We start from the raw sequence: 18,744 nt of genomic DNA, 5'->3' as shown, positions 1-18,744 counted from the left end.
TTTATATTTCACTGGTGTATCTGATGTTACAGCTCCTCTTGCTTGTGTTGTTTTTTTCTAATCTTTTTTTTTGTCTTTCTCTCTTTCTCCCTCTCACCCTGTCCCTTGCTCAGTTCTTAGCTAACAAAGCTGACTTTACATAGGAAGAACACAACTTGCTCCTCTTGCAGTTGAATGGAAATAAAAGACATTCTGTGACCTTGGAAGATGAAGATGTTGTTGCCATGGGAACTCTTAATCCTGCTGTCACTCAAGAGCTGCCTAGCAGGTACGATATCCCCCGACTTGCCTTTGATAGCTCACCTGTTCTGCATAGTCCCCACTTCAGCAGAGAGAATGGCTTTTTATGCCTCTGTCTAATAATTCGCTCATGCCTCTTGAGACAGATGCATGCTGGGAACAAGCTCTCGTGGTTGCCCCAGCAGGACATTTGTCTCAACACAGTTTCTGATTATTCTCTTCAACAAGAACTTCACCCTACTTATTTTGGCAAACTTTGCTTGTTCACAACAGACTAGCATTGGAAAATGTATTCATGTTCATGTAGCTTTAAAGAATGTTCAAAAAACTTTTGATGTTATATTGGGCATTGAGTGGCAACCCAGCATTATTTAAGTAAGTATTTTTTTTTTACTATAAATGTATTTGAGAAGCAACATTGCATAAGAATTTGCACTTTCATAGATTGCACTGTGAATTTAAATATATTTAGTCTTACTACTTTTTTTCTTTACTGTTTTCTTTTCTCTCTCTCTCTCTCTCTCTCTCTCTCTTTCTCTTCTTGTACATATTTACATATTTATTTATGCAATCTGCCAGTTCAGTACAAAAAAAAGAAAAGAAATACAGTATACTCTTATTAGAGTTATTAAAAATAAATTATTATTATTATAAATAATCTTAAAATTTTATGTAATGTTGCCTCTTAGGTAAATTTATCTTGTTTAAAGGATTTTTATATATTATATCTAAAGTTTCAAGTATTTTTTCATATATTATAGACAAAAATACTGCTGTCTGTTTTCTTTTGAGTTGTTTTTGTATATTTATTATTAATACTATTATTATTATAGTGAATAATTAATATATACAATTAAATTGATCATATAAATCTTTTTTTTTATTTTAAAAACTCTTTTATTATTATAATTAGAACAAACCCGTGACCCTCCACTTTGAGATGAAGACCATTTTATTTTTACAGAATATTGAAAGAGTTATTGATATTAAATACAGCTATTTGTAGAATTGCACTAAAACTTTCCACGTACATAATCAGACCCTGTCAGCAGTGAAGTGTTTCAAAAGTCTTTTAAAGTTCCCTTTAAAAAGTGCATATTATTTCTCCAATGATATATGCAACTCTCAGCGCATACTGCAGTGCTGTAAGGAAGAGGCCGTCTGGAGAGGCAGGTGCCCTGTTTAAACGAACCAATGTCCCCTACTCAATGCCGGTGCTCCAGTTATTGTCGTTGTTGTGCTACAGTAACTATGCCAACTCAAATGGGCATTTGCATTCAAGCCACAGGTGCTCTTTTGATTGCACAGCTTGATATTCAGAAAGCTAAGCTGGAGAGGAGGAAGTGCAGAGGCCAGACTGAAGGGCAGCAGCAATTCAGCGAGGAGGATCTGAGGAGACCAAATCCACATCTAACAACCTGTCATATCTTAGCTTTAAAGGCAGACTTTATGATTTTTGTTTTTTTTATTTTCAGTCACAGTACTGATGAAACACTGACAAGCAGTGTGGTAATTAACAGCAGTAAATTTCCTGTCGGTGAAGAAGTTGATTAGATCTCTTGAAGGTAATTGGTAGTAGCATCAGGAAATAAATAAATCTCATGTAGCCTGCACATATTCAGAAATAATTCTCATTTAAGAAAAAAAGGTTATACTGAGGGAAAGAATAATAGTGGTCTACTAAAAGTGACATGGTTATTTAACATTTAGATACTGAAAATGAATGTAGTTAATATTTAAACAATGAATAGATCTACAGTATAAGGATGTGGCTATAATAATAAGCATAGGAAGTTATTAAACTAGGTTGGCTGCCCTCATTTTAAAGAATACCTGCTGGAAATTTGAGTCATTGTAAGTGTAAGTAAATTATTGAGAACTTTAATAACATTACAATAACATTACGATTAGAAATAAAATGTAAAAATTCATTTTGCAACAATTTTACAGTGGATTGTACAGTGCATTAACAATTCTTGTCAAAGCAATTAACTTCAACTGAACTTGTGACATTTATTAGTGTTATTAGTATTATTATTATGTAAATAAACTAAATTGTATAATGTGCATTACTGCTCAAAGGTTTGAGGTTGGTAAGATTTATTAGATGTTTTTGATCAAAGAAGTAAAAAAGCAATATTGTGAAATATTTATACATTTTAAAACAATTCAGTTTTATTCATGTTATCGCAAAGCTGAATTTTATAATTTTTTATAATTTTTATAATGTCACATGATCTTTCAGAAATCATTCTAATATTCTGATTTGGTAACATTTCTTATTATTATCACTGTTGAAAACAATCATATTGCAAAAATAAATATAAAAAAATCTTATTTTTCATTTAGTACTGCCCTTCAGAGGCTACAGAAGATAGTTACATGTTTCAAAGAAGACAAAATAAGTTAAATACCCTGATCTTCAAATTCAAAAGTTTTCGCCCTCCGGCTGTTAATGCATCGTTTTTCCTTCTGGAGCATAACTGAGAATTTGAAACTTCTGTAATAGTTGCTTATAAAGTAAGTTCCTAAGTAAGTACTGTAAGTCCTCAGTGTAAAAAATAAAAATGGATCTCAAATTCATACAGTTATTTTTAGGAAGGATTCAAATGCCCAAAAATGTTGGAAAACCAAAGAATTTGTGGGACCGTCACCAGAATGTAAACTTTTGAACAGGGTCAACTATTATTTGCTCTTGTGGACAATATGTAAACATCTTTAATGTCTATCTTATGCAGTTCAGTACTAAATAAACTATAACATACATTTTGAATAATGCCTGTTATTTTGGTGAAATAAATAACATTAAGCAGATTCTGAAAGGGGGATGCAAACTGATAACAGGACTTTTTACAGGTGTTTTTGCTTTATTTAGAATTTTGCACTTAATAGCATTGTGTTTTAGGGTTAATGGAAATGTCTGTAAAATTACTGATAATGTCCTGTCAGAAAATTACCAGTACATTTTCCTTTTTTTTTCATTCCCCCAGAGTGCTTGGAATGAACATTGCTGCTAAAGAACTGTAGATGCTTCTTTGTATTATAGCCATCCCTGTTGTAAATTCCATAAAGGGGTGGAAGTAAAATCATCCATGACAAAAAGTGATGGGGACGTGTCCCCTTCGTAAATGACGGCTAAATGTGGACTACTGTAAATGTGCTACTCCTCGCTCTAAATGCTTCATTAATTCCCATCGTTCAAAGGACACACAAAAGGGAAAGGGAAAAAAAAAGTAGCATCTCCCACAGCGTGAGGAGACAGGGGTTCACCCCAGGCAAACACGCCCGGACACTTCCATTAGCTTGATGATGCGGGAGGGTAATTTTTTTTTTTTTTTTGTCCTCGTCAAGGTTAGGGACCTGTAAAAATGAATTTCATTCACTCTGAGAGAACAGGGAAAAAAATTACAGGTGAGTTTTATTGAGGAAAAAAAAAACACAATTCCTTTCTCTGTGGAGAGGCATACATGTTTATGAGAGCTTGTTTATTCATTTAAGAAATGACACATTTCACTGGAGTAATTACTACAACATGGGGTAATTAGGGAGGTGGATTGGTGTCTTGGCAGCAGTCAACCGAAACAACAGACCTAGCCACACTGCCATGCGTGTTATGGGCCTGCCAAAAGAAGGACGTCATGTTGATACGGTTTCTGCTACAAGAGGGGAAATGAAAGCTGTTCCTCTGATACGTGTTTACGTTGCAGATCTAATGAGCTCAGTGTGGGAAGTTGCTGAAAATAAATGAATAGTGCACATTAGACATAATGTGGACCTGATGTGTTCACACCTGTTTTATGATCTAGATTCATGTTCCAGGTTGTGGATTATGAGCTTCTCAAAAGTCTTCTTGTTTTTTTCTTCTAGAGAGAATTATTCGACACGGCCCAGTATTCACCCAAGAGCCCAGTGACAGTGTTTTCCCTTTAAGCGCAGAAGACAACAAGATATTCATTAACTGCAAAGCCAAGGGAAGTCCAACACCACATTACAAGTATGACAGCTTTCCTAAATTTCTTCGCAAAACAAAAGTTCCATATGGAAAAAAATATTTTTTGGTTTATTGTGTGTGTGTGTGTGTGTGTGTGTGTGTGTGTGTGTGCGCTCTCGTTTTTGTGACATATCAGGACACAACTCTGTATAATGACATGGGTATGACACAGGTATTACAAGGAGAGGGTGATTTGTGAGGACATTACCCATGTCCCCATTTTTCAAAACACTTCTAAATCATACAGAATGTATAAAATGCACAAAGTTTCCTGTGAGGGTTAGGGTTAGGTGTAGGGTTGGTGAAGGGCCATAGAGTATACAGTTTGTACAGTATAAAAACTATTACGCCTATGGGATGTCCCCACTTTTCACAAAAACAAACGTGTGTGTGTGTGTGTGTTTCTCTCTCATTTATGCCTGTAATTAAACATAATTTTACGATTAAAATAAAATGGAATGAAACTTAAAATTTAAAATTGGCACATTTTTCAGTTTCAGTTTTTTGAATTATAACATTGACACAAATATATTCCACAGAAAGTATTTATATATTTTTTAATGCTTGTATATCTTCTCATCATCATTATCCTGTGCCCATTCCACCTGTTTTTATAATAGGTGGAAATTCAACGGGAAAGATTTTGAAATTGACATGGACTTCAACTACAGCCTTGTTGAGGGAAACCTTTTGATCAATAACCCTCAGGCAACTAAGCATAGTGGTGTTTACCAGTGTATCACCACTAATGCATTTGGAACCATCCTGAGCCGAGAGGCTAAAGTTGAATTTGCATGTAAGTGCACATTAAACCATTTCTTTTGTATATGTGAACATTTGAAAATAGCATTTCACAGTCTCCGCCACTCTTGATTACTAATACTTTGACTACACTGTCTGTAATGTACTGTATATGTGTCCTTTGGAAGCTTTAAATGCATAATATGTAAAAACGGTGTTATCTCTCATATTTCATGTTGTCATTTGGTCCATTAGTGGGTAAGATATACTTTCTTTCCCTGGGTGTACAGGCTTTTAAACTGACAGCTACATTTTCCTATCTGAAAGATTCTATCAGGAGATGTCCAATGGTGCCTAACTAAGATGCAGCCTGTCATGGAAAATGGAAAAAAGGACTTAAATCAACAGATAATCATAACACAGCAAGTCTGCCTAGTTCATGTTGTGTGTGCATCTAAAATTTAACAAGTAGATGTGTCTTTTCAGATCTTGAGTGATGCAGGAAATTGTTGTAGGACTAATTGGTGGTGCTTCACTGGCAAAATTGGCATTTATAGAGTGGGAAAAAGCGTTTTCCCAATGATTTACCTTCTCAAATAGCCATCAGTTCTGAAGTCTTGAAAAAAGGGTCATTTTATTTCTTAACCTATAAAGATGAAGTGTTTTTAAATCTTCTTCTTTTTCATGCATTTTTTAAACACTTTTATGCAAAGCAACTTATATTTCATGCAAAGTATACAGTAAATTGAAGCCTTGTCCAAGAATTTTGTTCTTGCAAATTTATAAAATATAGATCTGACAATATGCAATATGACATGACAACCACATGTCTACAGAAATCATGTCATTCATGTGATGTAATTTTAGCCTGTCCCTTCCTGTGCTATAGAGCGGCATTTCTAAAGGTCCCTGCTCTGTGAGTCGTCTGTTGCACATCTGAGCGATGACAGTGTCTTTAATGAAAAGTAATGGCGATCCTATTATTTTGTTTTTGCAGACTTGCAGAATTTCAGCAGCAAGGCCAGAAGTCCAGTATTAGTGAGAGAAGGACAGGCTGTTGTGCTCTTGTGTGGTCCACCGCCCCACTTCGGAGGTACATTTTACTGCATGCTGTATGAATCTGAATCTTATTTATTAAGTGCATGGTGGGGGGGTGCAATGAGCGACACTTGTTCGCAAAACCCATTGACCTCTTTCTACGGCACATTTTTTTTATCAATTCAAGCTCTGTGTTTGGCCTGTAGAATAATGCTAAGCAAATCCAAGGCCAGGAATGGACTGCATGTAGCAAACCTCGCTCCACTCTGCTCACTTAGTATGTATGGTACATGTTGGTTCAAATTGTATCTTAATCATCTCATATTGTGAGCAAATCAAGCCTTCAAATGACCAGAGCACAATGGCTCACTCTGGAGCTGGCGTCCTTGCATTCATGCACCAACCTCTTGGCATTTAGCTTCCCCTCCTTCTTTCTAATGGCACTTGTGCCCTTGTTGTCATTTGGAAAGGTTATTTTCTTAAGCCTTGGCCTTCTGTTGAAAGGTAATAAAGGCATGGTTTAAAGCTATGTGTCTCTTTATCCTCCTTTCCAGCTGTGCACCTCTTCTGTGTCTGTGTACAGCTGATTAGCAGCAACTCAAAGAGCAATGCACAAATGCACCAGAGGTGCAATTTCACGCCACCGCACTGCCGAACAGTCATTCAACCACATTTCCAGTCAAAGCAATGGTCTTAAGTGACACCTTCCCCACTCCCCGCCACCACCCTCCATCTTCTATTTTCCTTCCCTCGTTCTTCCAACGCACCACTCTTGACTGTTTGCCACATTCTGTAATCCAAGTTTCTTTCATATGGATAATGCTTCTTGGGAATTTATACAATGGCTAAATACAGCAGCTTATTCCTTGAGGTGTTTTTTTTTTTTTTGGAGGTCTATATATTACCTGGGGGAGAACCAACCGTTAGCATCCCTGCTAATCTCAATTGCGAAGTGTGCAATTTGAAATTAAACATTTTGCTTGTGCTTTAGTAAATATATAAATATGTAGTAAATATATATATATATATATATATATATATATATATATATATATATATATATATATATATATATATATATATATATACTGTGTTCCAAATTATTATGTAAGTGACATATCAATTGGATTTTGGTACAATAAAGAATCAGACTTTTTGTGTTGTTTTTCACATCATTTCAGGTAACTGATATCAGTCTCAGACAGGTTTAGTCAATAGTTTGCCAGGTCTTCTTAGGTAAACGGAAACCCTACTTAAAGAGGTTGTTCCACATTATTAAGCAAGTTTCAGTTCTCATTAAATATGCTGAGGAAGAAAGATCTTTCTGAAGATGACAAGTATGAAACAATGATATGTCTTGCAAAAGGCATCAAACAAACAATATTTTGCAAAAAGCAAATAGGGATTATTGAACCGTCAAAAGATTTGTGAGTGACTTAGAGCACAGAAGATCTTGGTCAGATGAAGATTTATTTTATATAGGGAAGTTTCTGTCAAACAAATAAACTGTATTGTAATGCCAGCTGTAAAAAAGCCACTGCTGAGCAGCAGACAGGTGTTTGAAGCTGCTGGAGTCTCAAAATATTCTTCATGCAGACTGACAGTTGTGTGTAAAGCTGTGTTTCAGTCACTGCTAACCAAACCTCACCAAGAGAAACATGCACAGAAAAAAAAAAACTAAAAACCCTGTCACCTCTTTTTACTCATAAATAGCCATGTTCATTGGTCTGCTCTGTCACATGATTTCAGATTATAGTGGCTGTGAATTTGTTTCCTAAGAGACCAAAAGCCTTGAGCACAGTGCCCAGTAATGATGAGAGGTCCCTCACCTTGTCACCACTCCATTTATGATGGTTTTAATTCACCATTTTCTGTCTTGAAGCCAAATGGTTCTTTTTCCTCAGTGCTGTACACTAGATATGCTGTTTGAACCTGAAATAGCCCTTATCAATCCACATTTCAGCCACTCTAACCCCGTCTGCCCTCTAATAAATGCTGCTTAATTTGATACTTTCATACTTCATTTCATACCACAGGCCTTGCTGCGCGCTCTTCCTGTATTCCTGTCTCATTAAGAAAGAGTGAGAGGTGACATGAATGAATGGAGACAGAAGAAAAATGATGAAGGCTATAACAAAAGGAGCTTACGTCACAAAAAAAAAAGTCTGTGAACGGCAAAATAATTAAATCAAAAACTCATTCATTTGCTTCGGGTTGATTATAAAATGAATTTGCTGAACCATAATGCTGTATTTTTCTGTAAATATAATTCTAATTAAAATAAGCACAAACTTTTACTTTTCTTCTTTATTTATTATTGTAGATGAATAATTACAACAGTAAATGTAGATACTTCAAATTAGCTCAGGGTTGTGTTAATTAAGCCTTTAAAATCTTGTATTATTAAAAGATATTCACATAACTTCTATAGTTTTAGAGAGAAAGAGAAAAAAAATTCTAAAAAAAAAAGTAATTTAGCTTGAACTCTTCAAAATGAAGGCAAACAGCAATATATAATAAATGTATATGTTTCAATATTTTGATTTCAGTATTTGTTTTTATGAAGATTTTAATTATTTTGACAGTATAAGGGTTGCTTTTGAGAAATATGCCATTTGCCAGCATAATACAAATACATTTATTTTGCCTGTCTGAAAATAAATTGTAAAAATAAATGATTTAATTATTTATTTAGTCTTAAAACTGCCTCTTAGCCTTTATTATATCAGAATGCTTTTCACACACACACAGTCGAAACTGTATTGCTTTAATCTTGTTATATATAAACTCCCTTCCAACAGCTGAGCTCTAACAAGCTGAGAACATACTCATATTAATTTCATCTACAAATGGTGGAATAAAAAAAACGTACGAAAATGTACTAAATATCTTCATAAAACATGATCTTTACTTAATATGCTAATGATTTTTGGCATAAAAGAAAAATCGATAATTTTGACCCATACACTATTTTTCGGTTATTGCTACAAATACACCCCAGCGACTTAAGACTGGTTTTGTGCTCAGGGTCACATATATGGATGACTATTTATATGTCTATAGTTGGCAAAAAAAAAAAAATTGTACTGTCATCTGACAATTTTTCTCCTCAGAAATCAGATACTCCTGGATATTTAATGGCCGCCCCAGCATCGTTGTTGGGGACAACCGACGATTTGTGTCCCAGAGGACTGGAAACTTGTATATTGCAAAAGTTGAGACGTCAGACGTGGGCAACTACACGTGTGTGGTAAGGAATGTGATGACCAATACGACCGTCTACAGTTCCCCGACTCCAGTGGTGTTACGTCGGGATGGTGAGTAGCCTGGAGGAACTGCTAACAGTGATGAATCGGTAGATTTGAGCACGACTGTGTTTGCTTTGCTGCCACTCAGAGAGGCAGCATTTGTGTATTCATAGTCTCTGAGCCATGCTCAGCCAACTGTGCATGTTTGTGTGTGAGAGAGATAGAGAGAGAGTGAGGGAAGGTCAAATAATTCTGCATTAAGAAAGAAGACTTCCATCCTCACACACGTACACGTATACCCCAGGAGGCTCAACATCACCAGTCATTAGTGTCTCTTTAATATTCACCCAGACAAGCTATATGAAGTAGGGCGGAGAGGTTCTGAATATTTTGAGTTCATGTGAATATTGAATATTTCAATCTATGAATATGTTGGGCGCAAGACCACTGCTGAACTCTTACTACTGTACTAATTCTTATTTCTTACTTTTCCTTGTGTTTGATCTACGTTCCCTGCTGAAAAGAAAATACAAATAAAAAATTATAATAATTTAGGCCAGCATAAATTTACATGATTTTCTAGATGCTGCATGTCGACCAGCATAACCAAAACTGTCGGGATCTTTATCTAAAGTTGGTTGACTAAGAAAGTCTTGTTGGCAAAGCATTTTTTTTTTTTTTCAACATAACTCTTATTTAATATTTTTGCATTTATTTGTATTAAAAAATGCGCAATTTACCTTTACGTTTCCACATGTTAAGAGTATCTGTTTTAAATATATGATAAATGTTTAAAATAATGTCTTTTATAATGCATTTTTTGTTTTTTCATAATATACAGTACAGACCAAAAGTTTGGACACACCTTCTCATTCAAAGAGTTTTCTTTATTTTCATTACTATGAAAATTGTAGATTCACACTGAAGGCATCAAAACTATGAATTAACACATGTGGAATTATATATGGATTTATATACATAACAAAAAAGTGTGAAACAATTGAAAATATGTCATATTCTAGGTTCTTCAAAGTAGCCACCTTTTGCTTTGATTACTGCTTTGCACACTCTTGGCATTCTCTTGATGAGCTTCAAGAGGTAGTCACCTGAAATGGTCTTCCAACAGTCTTGAAGGAGTTCCCCGAGAGATGCTTAGCACTTGTTGGCCCTTTTGCCTTCTGTCTGCGGTCCAGCTCACCCCTAAACCATCTCGATTGGGTTCAGGTCCGGTGACTGTGGAGGCCAGGTCATCTGGCGCAGCACCCCATCACTCTCCTTCTTGGTCAAATAGCCCTTGATGCCTTCAGTGTGACTCTACAATTTTCATAGTCATGAAAATAAAGAAAACTCTTTGAATGAGAAGGTGTGTCCAAACTTTTGGTCTGTACTGTAAGTTTGGTCGGGTTTTTATTTATTTTTTATTAACTTTACAAGTATTTATATGTTTTAAAAATATATTTAAACATATATATAGAATATTTAGTAACATGTTCTGAAATTTTCCGAAACGTTGTCCAACTTATTTACCTTTTGTCTGTTTTCATTTTATTCAGTTATCTATTTTTTATTTATCTATTTCTCAAAATTACATAAAAGTGTAGTTATGAGTCAAATGGACTAAAACTAATGAATATGACAAGGCATGAAAAAAATATTGTTAAAAGACAAAACTATTACCAAAAAAAATTCAGCTCAAAAAATGATTGTTAACCTAGCTATAAACCTAGTGGGAACATGAGCATCCAAACCATTATATATGCTGGTGACCAGCCATCGTCTGTTCAGCAGGGTTTCTTGACAAACGCCATGTGTTGTGTCTTGTTTGTACTAGAGTGATGTATGTACTGTAAAAAGTATAATCATATTTTAACTGAAGTGCATTGGTTTTACCCTAAAAGACTCATGCTCGTCCATCCTCATTTTCCAGCTGTGATGGGGGAGTATGAGCCAAAGATTGAAGTCCAGTTTGAAAAAATGCTCCACGTTGCCAAAGGATCATCAGTTCGACTGGAGTGTTTCGCTTTAGGAAAGTAGGTCTCTTTTTTACTAACAGATGGGCTCCTTGCCTCCAGAGGGTTGCTTTGCTAACTGGGGACTACCACACTTGGCACATAGTACATCTTAGCTGTTTATTTAAGAGAAATGTCTCAGAAATATACAGGATCTTTTAATCTTAGTGAAGTAGTAGGAAGCAGATGGAGAGGGGGAGGCATTATTTTTAAAAACAGCTGCAGACTGTGATCCAGGGGTGAGACAGGGTTCTGGCCTTGGATTGTCCACAGGTAATGTGTTAAGGGATGCTGGGATACTGGAGGGGTATCAAACACAGAATAGTAATGCTGGCAGGCCATTTATTTGTATGTTTTATTTGTCATTTCGTTTAATATAAATTTAATAGAGCTTTGCAGTAATTTTGGGGGTTTGTAAGAGTTTTTAATATTTTCGAAAGTCTCTTATGCTCACTAAAGCTGTGTTTGTTTTTGATTAAAGTGCTATAAAATGGTAATATTGTGAAATATTATTACAATTAAAAATAATTTTTAATAGATTTGAAAATGTATTCCTGTGAAAGCAAAGCTGAGTTTTCAGCAGCCATTACTCCAGTCTTCAGAGTCACATAATCCTTGAGAAATTGTTTGTGATTTGATGCTCAAACAACATTTCATAATGAAAAAAAGAAATCTTACTAAACCCAAACATTTGAATGGTAGTGTTTCATGTAATTAATGGCTGAAAAAAGTTTAATTACCCTGACTATTTTAAGAAACAGTAAACATGCTGTACATCCAAGTGACTATGTCAAAGTTGAATTGTAACTGTGCAAAAACGGATTGAGTAACATGTTGACTAACTAGTAACATGATCTGCTTTGATGAATCATGTTAAGCCTCCATAGATCTTTGCACATTCAGAAGCTCTGGTCTGTTTTCTTGACTTTTCTCAGTCCAGTGCCTTCTATTTCCTGGAAGAGAGCGGATGGAAGCCCCTTCCCTGGAAAAATGAAGATAAATCACTCAAATGGTGTCCTAGAGATCCCATATTTCCGTCCAGAGGATTCTGGACTTTATGAATGCGTGGCTGAAAATTCCAAAGGACGTAGTATTGCAAAAGGACGTCTTGTATTTCAAAGTAAGGACAAATACTGACTTAAGTATACAATACTTATTGGATGCTAGTTAGCCCTTTTTGCAAATATTTAGTCAGCTGTTTCCAAAAAATATTAGTATTTTTCACAAAGTTAAAAGACCTTTCCTTATCTCTCCTATCCATGCAGCGTTTTGTCGGCCATCACGATTACCGCAGGAGAATCAATAAAAGAAATTTAAATTTTTAATGAGTCAGATAACAGATCACACAGCAACCTGTGGTAAATAATAAATAATGAAAGAATAGATTTTATTGTCAATTGTCAAGGCAAGACTAATTAGAATGGCTATAGCAGGCGTTGTTTAGTCTACACAAAGAGCCCACAATATATGCACTGCTACTGTGCTCCTCTGCAAAACAGGAAGAATCATCTAGAATAAATGTGCACAGAGTAACCTCATTTTTTGGGGGGGTGGTTTATAAAACACAATGCTTTCATCATTGTTGCTGTGTATTGCAAGGGAGAAAGTTCAGAGAGACAGCCGTTGTGTTAAGGCAGGATGCAGACCTCTGCATTTGTATTATAGTAGTTCATTGCTGTTCACACAGATGTGGAACACCTGCAGTGGTCGCAGACACTGTATGACGCAAACATGGCTATTGAGTCTGATCTTCACTGGGAGTGCAAGGCTAATGGAAAACCTCAGCCTGTTTACCGATGGCTCAAGAATGGACAGCCTTTGGTCTCTCAGGTGATAATACTAACACCCCTCAGCATGAAATACTAAGACTTGAAAGATGCTGGCTGAGTGTATATGTTGAAATGTATATGTGTTGGAATATTATACATCTAGGTTATTAGTGTTGCATGCAATCTGTCCTGACAGTTTTGTTTATGCTCAGGACAGAATTCGTGTTGATGGTGGCGTGTTAGCCATCTCCAACATAAACCTGATGGATTCTGGGATGTATCAGTGTTTGGCAGAGAATGATAATGGAGTTATATATGCAAGTGCTGAGCTCAAAGTTGTGGGTAAGCATCTTTCCATGTCATCAAAGAACCACATGGATTTTCAAAATTTGCGATTTTCAGAGCTGGAAAAGCCTTCATGGAATTTGGTACCATATGAACATATGCACATTCTGCACTAAAATACATTTAATCGTTTTGATATACATGTGAATGCAAATGGAGAACCATCACAGAAATCTCAATAAAATGGGGTTGATTTTTAAAACCATATTAGTCATCTCATTCAATAATCAGCTGTTAGTTAAAGAATGAAATAAACATGTATGAACATCAGAAGGAAAACGTATAACTTTAGAAATATAATATATCTCATCACTCAATCAGTGTTTCAAATGCAGAAAGATGTCAATAATACAGCTTGTAAAAGCCATAATCACACCAGACAACTACAATAATTATGTTTGCTAAATATATACGTACACTATATTACTATATTACATAATTTTACTAATCCTTTTAGTTGTATCTTTATTGTATGTTCAAATAAATCTGTCATAAAAACAGGTTTTAATTTCAGTGCGTCACTAAAATATCATGAAAATGAATTGGTCAAATGTGTGAACACTGATATTCAGTATTTTCAGTGGTGAAATATGTCAAATCTGAGCCAAACACCACAAATCCCTTGTCTTTCAGCCTCTCCTCCAGACTTCTCAAAAAAACCAGTGAAGAAGACCACAATGATCCAGAGAGGCGGGGAAGCTATCATCGAATGCCGGCCGCACGCATCCCCCAGAGCTTCGTACTCTTGGAGGAGAGGCAACGAGTTTCTGAAAGACAGCCAGAGGTATGGGTCAGCAGACCGGTCACTAATGAAAGGTGCAAAATGAGCCGCTTGCTCTCCAGCTGTCTCCAGAGCCTTTGGGTTTGTTTGCAGGCTTCTCTTGGAGTGTCTTAGGGCCTGTTCACACAGGGTGCATTCTTGCATCCATCTGCATGGTTTTATTAGTAATTAGTAGTTCATTTTATGCAACAATGTACTTTTTCAAACAAGCATTGTGGATTAAACATCTTTATCTATAATTTATTTACTTATAAATGTAGAGATATAAACTTCTCCTTGTTGGGTGAAATATGGTTATATCTACAGTGCACAAGTGTTACCAAGGCTACAATTTATTTGGTTAAAACAGTAATATTGTGAAATATTTTTTCAATTTCAATTTTTTTTTTTAAGCTGAATTTTCATAAATCGTCAGAAATCATTCTAATATGTTGATTTGGTGATCAGGAACATTAATTCTTATTATTATAAATGTGGAAAAACAGCTGTTAAAGAATTTTGTTTTAGCAGCCCAAAAAAAGTACAAAAGAATGGCTTAAATGAAATCCAGTTGTGCTCAATTACGTTGCAGACAAAAAGCATCATCTGTGAGGGGAAGAAATAATGCCAAATGAACATTACTTCCCATAAAGAAAATAACTATTTATAATGTGAATGCATTTTTTTACTTCCTGTTTCCTACATTTTCTCTCTTAGCAGTCAGTATTTGCAAAGCATCAGCCCACTACTGTGTGATGTTTTTCTATATTTTTTATTCAAACATAATTGTCTTTTTTTTTGTCCATAACGAACACAAGTTGCTAAGGCACAGATGTTGCACATTCAAAACCAACAACATCTTTCCTGATGGCACTTTTCACACAAGAGTGAGTGCCTAGTGGAACACTAATTAATACACCCCTGGTTCTGCCTCTTTCCTGTGGGGTTTCAATGGGACAGAATCGTTCTAGCATGGCCTTGTCAGAACAGGTGGCAGGAGGGACGAGTGTATGATCTCCAGTAATGGATGGGGATGGAGTGATAACCAATGGGAGCTCACTCTGTGCCCTGTGGTCCATCTGGACCTGAGAGAGAACACACATGCCATGACTCACTGATGCTGCCCAGGGTCTCCGTGGAGTGATGTGATTATTGGATGAGAGAGAGGGGGAGCGATGGGAAGGGGGAGAGGGAGTGGAAGTTAGAGCGAACAGAGGAAATGAGACAAGAGGTGCAAGACTGTGTATCAGATACTGTCTATCAGAGGCTCAGGGTAAGCCTGAAATGGAGTGCTAACGTACTCCGTACCTCTTAGTATGTACTGTACACCGCATACTGTTGTTTTGTAGCATATGCAACATTATGCAATATGCTGAAAATAATTCAGTTAACGGTGAGTGCATGTTTAATTCAGCAAGTAGCATCCAGTTATCATTTTCCAGTTGTTTTCCGGTTTTGAGTAGAAATGTTTTACCTTTTTGACAGCCCACTCAAATGGACAGTCAAGTCAAGAGCATTGCATTGTGGGATACATTATTGCACATTGGGCATATTATTGATTTAGAAATAGCTGCCTATATGAAATAGTCTGCACAAATAAACAGTGCATGTTCAGCAGATGGCATCTAATTATTATTTTGGAAATAGTTATTTTGTTGCTATTTTTAGATTTTGAATGTTTTAACTTTTGACAACTAACTTGTGGTCCTGTGGCTCAAGTGGTAGAGCATTGCATTAGCAACACAAGGTTGTGGGTTTGATTCCCAGGGAACACATGTTAGGTAAAAATGTTAGGCTGAATGCACTGTTAGTCGCTTTGGATAAAAGTGTCTACTAAATGCATACATTTTTAAATTGAATAAAAAATAAAGAGTGCATGTCTAATTCAGCAAGTGGGATTTAGTTAAATAGTTATTATTTTTGATAAAGTCAAATAAGTCAAGCACACTGCATTGTGGGATGCACTATATTGTGCATATACTGTTGTCAGAATACTGTTGTTTTAAAAATAGTGCCCAATTTGAAGCAAAATGCATAAATAAACAGCACATGTTTAATTCATCAAGGCATGTAGTTGTTATTTTGGAAATAGTTATTTTCAGATATTGTGTAGAAATATCTCAAAGGGATAATTGACCCAAAAACTTAACGTGGATAACCAAACAATTTGTGGTCCCCAAACTGGGGACCAGAAATGGTTTGGTTGCAATTTCCAAAATATATTTTGTGTTTAGAAGAAGAAAGACATTACTACAGGTTTGGAAGAGCATGAGGTTGAGTAAATAATGACAAAATTTTCCCTTTTTTGGTGAACTATCTCTTTAACTTCTAACAATCCACTTTAATGCACACACACTGTGCACACTGAATAATTTTTTTTATATATGGAGTATGCAACAAATAACATTTCATTAAACAGTCTTTTTAATTCAGCAAGTGGCATTCATTTATCATTTTTCAGATCCAGTTTAGAGTAAAATATTATAACACTTTGCTCAAACTATGAAATGTCAAGTGGAGTGCATTTAGGTTAATATATATATATATATATATATATATATATATATATATATATATATATATATATATATATATATATATATTAACCTAAGTTTGTATTTTTACCAGTCCAGTCAAATAATATTACTTCTAGTTAATTTGTTACAATGGAATTTCTTTTTTTTTTTTTTCTCACACAGTGTGCTCTGCTCTATATTGCTCATTTTGACAAATGTACAGTAGGTATATGTTTATTCCATGCATGGAGAACATTTGTATACTATGCATACAGGAAATATAGCACCCTGAAAATTAAATGTTTAATTTTATTCAACGAGAACATATTAAATTGATCAGCCATGACATTAAATTAATAATAAAATTATTTCTGCTGAAAATTCAGCTTTATCATCATCAATTATCATTAATTCCATCATAGGAGTTAATTACCTTTTAAAATATGAAAATAGAAAAGTTTGAAATTGTAATAATATTTCACTATATTATAGTTTCTACTGTATTTGTGATCAAGTAAAGGCAGCCTTGGTGAACATAGGAAACTTATTTCAAAACGTATTTTCAAAAAATAAAATAAAATCCCAAACTTTTAAAAGGTAGTTTAGGTACTGTGCCCTTCTGAGGCACACAGATAGATGCTTTGCGGCTAAATATGATTGTTAAGTCTGAAATGTTTTCACAGCAATTACACTCTGATTTGGTTTGAAGCAGTGCAAACACGAACATGTCAATCGTGTTTCATCTCACACTCCTAAGTTTGTATCAAGTCAATATGTGTTGCACCAAAGACTTTGTGATTCTCTGGACGTGCCTCAACATGCGAGGAGAAGCATCGATTAGTCATTGTATTCCACAGGGCGGTCAGGAGAGGAAGGATCGGAGACTGATTACAAAGCCATCATGTCTTGACGCAAATATAAATGTGGCTCTGTGTGGTCAGAAGTTTCGTTCCGTAAACAGATAACTCTTGCCTTTTTTCCTATTGGTTTTGCAGCTCATTGCTCACGGGTCGTCTGGTCCACACACTTTTATTGCTCAACGTTTGATATTTTTGTCAATAAATCAGAAGAAAGCCCTCGGCGTAAAGCATGTTCTCTGAGCCATAGTAAATACATATTAATTTAAAAAAACAGCGGCTGAAATTGTTTGATTTCTGAGATGGCAGGTCTGCTGCGCTCGTGTTTGATTTGTTCTGGGAGAGGTCACAGCGGATCTCAACATTATATATTTACATTGCTCTATTTATTTAGCTAGCTATCTATCATTCCTTTCTTTCTTTTTCCTAGTTATTAAAAGCAAAGCAGCATTGTTTCTTGATGTCCATCAGGGTCGATGAAGCACTTCTGAGAATTGTTTTCTGAAATCAGTTGCAGGATGTCTGACGAGTTTCCAGTTAAATGAAATATACATAATAAAAAATATATAATAATTGTAACAATTTCTGAGAAAAATTCACATATTTAGCATAACAACAACATAATAGATGCATAAATTAGCACTTACAATGCACTTATCATCTCACACACCTCTCCTACACAACCTACATAATTTTATTTTACAGAGGGTTTAGGGAGGGTTATGAAAAATCCATAACCTGAACAAGCACCACTAACAAAAACCTGTTTGAATAGAGTGAGAGAATCTGTTTTGTTTATGTTCCATTTCAAAATGTCGGATCTCTAGCCAGGTTAGCATTTCAGTCAGACGCTATCAACATCTCCTCACATGATCCAGACAGCCTTCTGCAAGAGCTCCATAATCACATCTGCTCTTGCTGCCTTTTTGGAAACGCTTTTTAATGTGTCGATAGCATCTTACATGTGTTGGATATGATAAGGCCGCAGGTAAGAATTCAAACCAGCTTCCCTTTTACATCCTCTTCCCTTTCACTTTATTCTTGGCCTTAATATAACAGTATTCACTTGTGAATTTGAAGGTTTCATCTTTTAGAATCCCGTTAACTGACTGTATCCTGTTGAAAACTCTGTCTATTTAATCTGAATGATTTTCTACAGTTTCAGACTTTTTAAAAAATAAACACAAGCATACCAAGAGAAATGTACTGGTTGTTTTTGTGTTGTCTGGA

At 35.4% G+C, this 18,744-nt stretch overlaps 1 protein-coding gene across 1 annotated transcript in view; it reads left to right on the top strand.

Moving 5' to 3' along the window:
* Window positions 1–18,744, top strand: part of LOC132160888 (contactin-4) — an 88,141-nt gene that overhangs the window by 47,273 nt on the left and 22,124 nt on the right. The window contains exons 2-11 of the mRNA XM_059570607.1: window positions 114–268; window positions 4,108–4,234; window positions 4,852–5,027; window positions 5,970–6,065; window positions 9,124–9,327; window positions 11,186–11,288; window positions 12,203–12,387; window positions 12,955–13,097; window positions 13,249–13,378; window positions 14,015–14,165. Coding sequence (XP_059426590.1) covers window positions 208–268; window positions 4,108–4,234; window positions 4,852–5,027; window positions 5,970–6,065; window positions 9,124–9,327; window positions 11,186–11,288; window positions 12,203–12,387; window positions 12,955–13,097; window positions 13,249–13,378; window positions 14,015–14,165 — 1,376 coding nt within the window. The 5' untranslated portion in view covers window positions 114–207. The remainder of the gene's footprint in view (window positions 1–113; window positions 269–4,107; window positions 4,235–4,851; window positions 5,028–5,969; window positions 6,066–9,123; window positions 9,328–11,185; window positions 11,289–12,202; window positions 12,388–12,954; window positions 13,098–13,248; window positions 13,379–14,014; window positions 14,166–18,744) is intronic.

Source organism: Carassius carassius, chromosome 17 (assembly GCF_963082965.1).
Source record: "Carassius carassius chromosome 17, fCarCar2.1, whole genome shotgun sequence".
Lineage (NCBI taxonomy): Eukaryota > Metazoa > Chordata > Actinopteri > Cypriniformes > Cyprinidae > Carassius > Carassius carassius.
This window is presented reverse-complemented; position numbering and strand designations above follow the sequence as displayed.